Consider the following 8,285-nt stretch of genomic DNA (forward strand, 5'->3'; position numbering starts at 1 on the left):
CCGGATACCTTGGTGTATTTCCCTCTTCTGTCGAACCAAACCTCAGAAACCTTGGCATCATTTGTGGATTAATCAGAAACTGTTTTTTTTTTCCCCACATGAGAAATGAAAGCAGATTTAGAGATGATTATTCATTCCTCTTTTCGTCTTGTCTTGATTATAGTAGCAGCCTTTTTTATGTGTTTGAATAAGAAGGATCTTGACCGTCTCCAGTTGGTACAGAATGCTGCTGCTACACGAAAGAAACAGCACTCCAGTTTTAATCTCTTTACGTTGGCTACCGGTATATCTTAGAGTTCATTATAAAATTGTAGCCCTGTGTGACCTTCTAGAACCTACACGTCTGAGATCTTCCAGTCAACAGCTGTTAATGGCCCCATGAACTAATTTTAGGACCAGAGGGGATAAATAAAGTTTATTATTATTTTTATTATTACACAACACCACTTAAACTAACTGTTATGCTTAAAAAATGCCAATGCAGTGTCTCTTTAAAAGCCTGTTTCAGATTCCTTTAGCTAGTAATTCAATTCAGTGATGTCAAGATGATGAATCGATGTTATAATATTAGGTCCATATTTCCATTTTGGACCTAATGGTTTGTTTTTTTTCTTCATGATTTTGTTTCCTTACAGTGCAATGGGGAGTGCGTATAAAAACAATCCCTAAACAGTTAATGTAACACTTTTGTTACACCTTTTAAAATCTGCACTTCAACCTCATCTTGACTGTTTGACTTAAAAATCCACGCTGGTGTATATAAAGGCAAAACTACAACAAACGTATGGCTCGTTTTGACTCCACATATCTACGGCATGAAAACTGCTTCTCTAAATCTCTGCCAGAATCTTTTATGCTTTATGGCTCAAGGCAGTAAAAACACCCAGACAGCAGCACAAAGCAGACAGGTCCATAGTATTTATTATTTGGTACCCATGAATAGACAGCAGGTGCTTGAGTGTTTCAGAGTGCCAGTAGTTATCTTGCTGATTGCGAAACTAAAAGCACAAAATGCCCTGAATATGTTACATGCATAGTAATGTGCCCATATCATAATAAAGTGTGCTTTTGGTTAATGAAATTTAGCCAATTTACATTTACAATGCACTCGATACATAGTGTCATTGTGTCTTGTGCTGAGGATAACATTTGGTACATCGACTCGAGTTAAGCATATCTCTCTACCTTATACTCAACGAGGTTACTGGTTTATGTTAACAATAATTACTAATATGACCTGTACAGTGCATTGCAACGACTCTAATACAAAAGAATAGATGATTGACTCATTCAGCAGCGTAGTTTATCTCTATAGCAGTCACTGGCCTCATGGGGGAGCTGTGAGACCATAATCTCCTCAGTCCAAGCACTTTCTGTATGTAGAAGGAGTCTGAAGCCACAGTGGAGCAGAGAGGCCTTTTATCTTCGGTGTGCGTCGTCTATCGAGGGTCAAATATTGTTCCCAGTTGCAGTTCGGGGCTTAGATGTTGATTCGCTGAGGAGTGTTGCTCCGGTGCAGGGCTGGTCCCTGTCTGTGTGCCCTCTTTGGAGAATCCAACCATCCTTCCCTAGCACTCCATAATAGTCCAGCATGCAAATATTTCTTTTTTTCCCCCCATAGTCATTAAAACACGACAGATAATTCGTGGAGACAACAAAAAAAATGTTTGTTTTTTAAATGATCAGGTAACATTTTGTGATTAAAAAATATTCATGCAGTTTAAAAAAAGCAATAAGTGATCCTATATTGAGTAGCAGGCCTTGTAACGTCTCCAAGACGGGAGATCAACTTGTTCTGATATCATGATATGAAGACAGCACAGTTCAGTCTTTTAACACTCTGGTTTCTGGTCCTGTGGTTCAGCCACCACTAGATGGACCCATGGCACTGGATACTTTAAATACTACAGCAGAAGCCTAAAAAAAGAACGGAGATGCTATTTGGCCTGTGACTGTGTACGTATGGCTGTGACTAAACGGCGCGGCACACCACAACTGTTTGCACAGCCACGTTTTTGAACCTCTCAAAGCAAATGAATAATTTGCCAGCCAGAAGAAATTCATCATCGCCACACATCTCATTACAGAGCAGTGTTGTAGAAATGAAACATTAATTCTCAACACAGACGTTTGGATGAAGCACGCCACGGTGCAGTGTGAATGCTACATTAAGCCCTTATGTCAAATTTTGGAATGTAATGAAGCATGAAAAGTTATACCTCTAAAAATCCATTTTGTAGATGCCTCTCAGCGTGGAGAATACAGGCTTTGTACTGCGTCTTTTCACAGTGCTAAAGCTGTGCTCGCTGTTTAACTGACACGTGCTTCGCTTAGGACACAAATATAATAGAAAGATATAAAAAGAGGTTGGATATTTCTAAAAACAAAACAATCAAAAAAAACTGGACAGGCTTTATTTATTGCTGGCTGCTTTGTGAGTACAGAGGCAAATGTAAAACAGATTTGTGTCTGTGCTGATGTGCCTCTTACACTTTGTATTTATGTCCGAGTTAGGATTGGCTGCAGCTATTTTTGGATCCCGAAATCATAAGACGATAGTCATCACTGCAAACGTTGTGGCGAGTTACACGCAGTCCTATCAAAGAATATTTAGCAGATGTTCTTTTCGTTTCTAATAACGCTTAATATAAAACAACCTGAAAACAATAAACTGATCAGCTTCATCGAGACTCACAACCAGTTTGCCGCCTAAGTGATGAAGAGCCCTGCACTGCATTTGCTTGTACTGTACGCTGCATGCCGTGCTGTGTGTTGGCTGAGGTTCCCCTTGTCGACATTGTCTCATCGTCAGTGTTTCAATTTGGGGTGTTCACCCCAGCAAGCCCAGTGCTGCAATACCAATATGGCAGCAGTCCTCGGAGCAGTGTCTGAGAGCCTCCACAGCAGCCCTGTCCAGCCCAGCTCCACTGTCTGTGCCCGTGCCCCGGCCCCTGTGCGGCAGCCACCCACCCGACAGGGTCTGGCTGTGCCCCTGCAGCACAGGCTGTGTCAGGATGACTGCATCAGGCCTGTCAGGCGTTTTCCCGTCAATGACTTGCCCTGGAAAGTAGATTAAAACGAAAACTCGTTACCAGTCTGAGGTTCCGACAGCAAAAGTAACACAAAGAATCTCTACCAGCAATGTGGTTTGATCAAAAAGTGTTAGGTTGTGACCATTCAAAGTGACTAGGGTGTTAACTTATTGACACACACACACACACACACACACACACACGCACACACACACGTCCTATTAAAGGTTTAAAAAAAATTCACAACAGAGTGTAACATGGTTATAACTGCAAACAAGCCACTGATAGTGAGCCAGCCAGTGTGGTTTGTGATATGAACAGCCCCCAGCTCCACATGACTTACCACACTGCGGGTGAACTTCTCCAAGGAGGTGCGGCGGCCCTGTTCAGTGTCTGCTGGCTGCTGTTTTGGAGGGGGGGAAGCAGGGTGAGTGTTTGGGTCAGGTATGGGTGTTGACGAGGGAGTTGGGAGTGATGTTGTTAGTGAGGGGGAAAAAGGGGGGCCAAGCATTGCAAAATAAAATAAAAAATAAAAAATGAGGGCCAACGGAGAGTGCAAGGGGTTGCATTTATTATTTTTAGGGAATGAAGTGGGATCAGTGACAGGCCAGCACAAGGAGCAGTGTCCAAAGGGGGAAAGGGCAGAAAGGCTAGCATGAACAGAGAAGCTGTGATTTGCTGAAAAGCTCTGCATTACAGTTAAACAGCTAAATGAGTGCTGCTACATGAGATTTAAAGGTTACACTGAAGGAGACAGACAAAAGTAGCATAGAATTTTTATATAACACGGTAATACTTGTGCTCTGTAAGTTTCTTTTTCAGGCTGGCTGTTGTTCCTCTTTTACACAGCGGTTTGTCTGTGTTTGGCATATGATCTCATGTTTTTTTCAAGACTGTTCCGTTGACATTTTAAATAATTTAGCAGTTTCCTTGCACCTGCATTTTGGGCACAGTGGTTGTGCCTTTTTGGGGCTCTGCTTGTAGCCTTACGGTGCTTTGAAGACCTTATTAAGAGCTGTGAAATGCTGCTACGTGACATTAAATGACCCACTTTATTTCAATGTGATCCAAATACTTCAGTAAGTCCCAAACCTTGAGTTGCTTGTTTGAATATGTTTGTTTCCCATGCATATATTCTTCTTCTTCTTCTTCTTTTTTTAAAACAGTCTGAATCTTTTGCAATTTTTTTGTTACTGCAAAACAATATGGAAAAATGCATATTTCCTTTTGTTTTTCTCCTAGTGCTTTTGGAAGGGAGCTGCATACTGGACTAGTATACGTGTGCATGTGCTAGCAAGATAACAGAAAGGACAGCATTTACATTGAGGAAGTTTTTAAATTTTTTTGTCATTTTATGGGTGAAAAGGACAAGAAGAACATCATAATGTAAATTCTGCCTGATTATAAGTTTTTCAGAGGTTTTGTGTGGAAGCATAAAAGAACCCTATCAAGTAACATTTTTAATAGAAACTACAGTAACAAAACATCACGTTTAAAAGTGCAATATCACCCAACACTACTGACTAGTGGTGGAAGAAGATCATTACATCCAACAATACCACAAAGACTTCGTTACCTAAAGTCATGTGAAAAAACGAAAGTACACCCTCAATGCTAAAGTTTTACATATGAGGGCATAATAAAAATTATCAGCTGGTCCTTGACAGGTTGTAAAATGATTAAATATACACCAGACGAACAGTTACACATGAAATATTACACTGTGTCATTATTTCATTTACAAAAATGAACATTTGTCTCCAGAATACTCTGATATACGAAGGAGTTTATGGTCGACTCGAAGTCTTGTTGCTGCAGAACAAGCTTACATCATCCCTCCACCACCGTGCCTGACAGTTGGTATGAGCTGTTTGTGCTGATGTGGTGTGTTTGGCTTGGCCAAGCACGGTGCTGAGCGTTAGGGGCATAAATCTCCACTTCGGCCTTTTCTGTAAAAAGGAAATTGTTCCGGACGTTTTGCAATTTGTTCAGATGCAACTTTGCAAACTTATGCCACGCTGCCATGATCTTTTTAAAGAGAATAGGCTTTCTCCTGGCAAATCTTTGAAACAAGCCGTACTTGTTCAGTCTCATTGTGATTGTATGCCATGAACCTGAACATTTAGATGTAAGCACGTTTTTTGTTTCTTTGTTTTTTGAGATTTCTCAGAGCATTGCAAATGTGAATCTACTCCTGGGAAGATTCCCAGCTGTCACGAATGCTTTCATCGTGTGAATAATCTTCCTCGCTGTATTATGATGAAGGAAATGACCTTACAGCCCTTCCCAGATTGATGAGCAGCAAGAATTGTTTCTCTAAGGTCGCTGTTCATGCCTTTCTTCCTTGGCATTGCGTTAATACATTCTTTAACATCCCAGACCTGGAAACTGACAAAACACTTGCAGGTTGGTGAGTTAGTCGAGTATATTTGATTAGCAGGACCTGGCTGCTACTTACCCTCTAAATTCCGATGGAAGCAGAAAGCGTTCGCTTAGTTTTTCACTCACTGCTTCAACATTTTGGCTTAATTTTGTTAAAAAAATAATGGCACAGTGTAATATTTCATGTGTTGTTAATTATCTGAAGTTGTATCGTCTAATTCTAAAACCTGGTAAAGGCCAGATGACATTTTTATTATATTTCAAACCTTGACAGTGTAGTGTATCAATATACAGATATAATACCAATAAGGACCAATGATTTGTAGTTAGCACTAATGTTGCATAACATGACATTGCATCATTATTTAAAGATGATTGTGTGTTTTTATTAATATAAAATGACGTAGTAATTTACATTCCATTTACCTTGCAGCATATAGTATAGATAAAATATCTACTTTTTGATTGATATAGTGATTATAAACCTGGCATGTTTATTAAATGATAGAATAAAATCAAACCAATATGAGGAACGCAAAAAGAGTGATTGCATCATGTTAAATGTGGAGGCGAAATCATGGTCAGCGAGTGCAGCTCACCTTCTTTCTGGCCAACAGGAGGTCTTGGTAGATGTTGGATCGCAAAAAGCGTGCATAGCTGTCACTTTTCATTAGCTTGAATATGTGCTCCTGCAAGATAAAGAAGGCCACATAAGCGCGCGTTAGTCTGTGAGTGATAAAGGAGAAAGTGTGGTAAAGAAAAGAAAAGAAAATAAAGAGAGGCCTGATTATGGTAATGCAATGCATGCAAGAGGTGATGCAAACCGAGAGTACTGACATGAGCAACAAAGTCCTGCAAGACAGAGCTGAGTAATGTCCTGCCAGTGAGAGGCGTTGCACGTCACACATCACCGACGCACTTTGAATGCAGAGGAATCTACGGTGAACCGACTCAACCACCTATTCATGGAATTAGTCGGCTCATTAGCTCCCCACACAAACACACTCTGTCATTCCTCCCTTCTCCTCTTTCTTTTTATTCATCCTTGCCCTCATTCATTCCGTTGTGTAACATGAGTATGGAGAGTTTAGCCGATTAGAGGGAAAGCAAACGAGTTTGTGCGTTGTCACTGGGGATGCAGTGTAAAGTAAATTTGAGGTGAACTCAAAATAGATCTGGGCAAAGAAGAGCGCCAAGATAAATCAAAAGTGAGCACGTAAAGCCACGTGAGTCCATCTGTCCCCCCCCCCCACCTGAGCGTCCTCGTAGCTGTATCGTCCGGGGTCTTTGAGGTTCTGGCTGGTGCGCTCGTAGCTGTGAGAGTCCAAGTTGATGGAGCTTGGAGCTCCTTCAGCCAGAAACTCCTGCCAGATCTCCTGCGCCCTGGAGGGAACTTCATGGAGTGGCCGTCGCTTAAAATCCTGCACTGCTAACCAGAACCTACAACAGCGTCATACACAGTCAATAACAACTTCCAGAAAATGTGTTTACAGTGTCAATTTTACATTTTTTATGACTTCTTTCACTCTTATCACACATGCCTTGTTTTCTTTAGCCACTAAAAAGCATAGCTCTGCATTTTATAGCAGCAGCATCATGCTACTGCAACATACCAGACTGCAAAAAAGCATAAACCTTTACAGAAGTCAAATAATAGAGATTCTTACCGCAGGTTTTCTGAGCTGAATTCTGATTCCAGGAACTTTAGGAACTGGTCTCGACCTGCTGGGTCCTTTAGCGCCTCCTCCAGGGAGAAGCCCCATTTCTTCACACGCTGCTGGGTGGGTTCGCGACTGCTCACATTGAAACACATCCGAAAAAACAGAATAAGATGGGATAGAATAGAATAGAAGGTCTGGTCACTTGGCCTACAGAGAGTCACGACCAGCAAGTCAGGACAGAGTGAACCTTTGGGAATGCCAGTGTTAGTGTTCATGTGAGATGAGATCCAAACAGACAGATCCCAGCTAATTCAGGATAGCAACAGTTCATTAGCACTGAGACCTCTACACTCCACCTGACCTTAGTGTGGGTTTAAAGCATCATTAGTTCCTGGCACACTCTCAGGTCACATCCCAACATGCTTTCCCCGTTTCAAGCCTCACCTTGCCTCCAAGTCCCAGAAGGTAGTGTCGTCACTGATCCATGGGTTCGAAGGCTCTACGGCTGACACAAAGGGGTCATATTCCATGAACTGCTCGGTGTAGGTCATGAGACTGTCGGCCACTTTAGAAACTTTCATACAGTGTCTCTCCAGCTGGATGTTCAAGAAGGTAATCTGTGGGAGAGGGAGGAGGAGTAATGAGGAGGTTAAATAAGGGAACGGCTCATCGGTCTACGTCCCCAACCGCGGCTATGTTATGATGGATGAGTGAGGCAGGCTGACGGTAACAACGCCCTGGCTCACCTCCTTCTGAACATCGTCTTTGGTGGTCTTCCTGGTCGGCTGGGAGCCGATGTGGGCAGGACTCGGTTGGCTCTGGCCATCATCTGGTACTCCATAGACCGACTAGAGCGGGCGAGTGGAGACACACGTGGGACACGGTTTCAATTTGTTATCGCTGCCATGTTGTTAACCCCATTTTGATGTATGTCTGGTGATTGTTTTGGGAGCAGGACTCAGTATTGTGTCAGGGAATAAGGGATCTAAAGTGTCGAAGAGGACATTTTCACAGCTGCACACAAAGACCACTTAGTAAGCTTTGAAACAAAACCGAAAAGGAAATATTTTTAGATTTATTTTTAATAGAAATAATAAAAATGCCATTTATTTTTTATTAGAAGTTTTTTTATTAGGAGACCGATGCTGATAACGATATGTGTTGAATTAAAAATCTGATCAGCCGATAGGTTTTTGTTTGTTTTTTTGAA

At 41.7% G+C, this 8,285-nt stretch overlaps 1 protein-coding gene across 5 annotated transcripts in view; it reads right to left on the reverse strand.

The window, feature by feature from the left end:
- Window positions 1-904: 904 nt before the first annotated feature.
- The window catches only part of LOC102197036 (regulator of G-protein signaling 6-like), a 53,839-nt gene continuing 46,458 nt past the window's right edge, over window positions 905-8,285 (reverse strand). For 2 of the 5 annotated variants that reach the window (XM_005742739.1, XM_005742740.2), the window contains 6 exons: window positions 7,822-7,923; window positions 7,520-7,692; window positions 7,082-7,207; window positions 6,668-6,854; window positions 6,014-6,103; window positions 3,444-4,322 (listed from right to left, as the gene is read on the reverse strand). In XM_005742739.1, coding sequence (XP_005742796.1) covers window positions 4,071-4,322; window positions 6,014-6,103; window positions 6,668-6,854; window positions 7,082-7,207; window positions 7,520-7,692; window positions 7,822-7,923 — 930 coding nt within the window. In that variant the 3' untranslated portion in view covers window positions 3,444-4,070. The other 3 variants (XM_005742742.1, XM_005742741.1, XM_005742743.1) reach the window with 3 other exon arrangements.

Source organism: Pundamilia nyererei, unplaced genomic scaffold, assembly GCF_000239375.1.
Source record: "Pundamilia nyererei isolate P.nyererei 1_Seehausen unplaced genomic scaffold, PunNye1.0 scaffold00123, whole genome shotgun sequence".
Taxonomy (NCBI): domain Eukaryota; kingdom Metazoa; phylum Chordata; class Actinopteri; order Cichliformes; family Cichlidae; genus Pundamilia; species Pundamilia nyererei.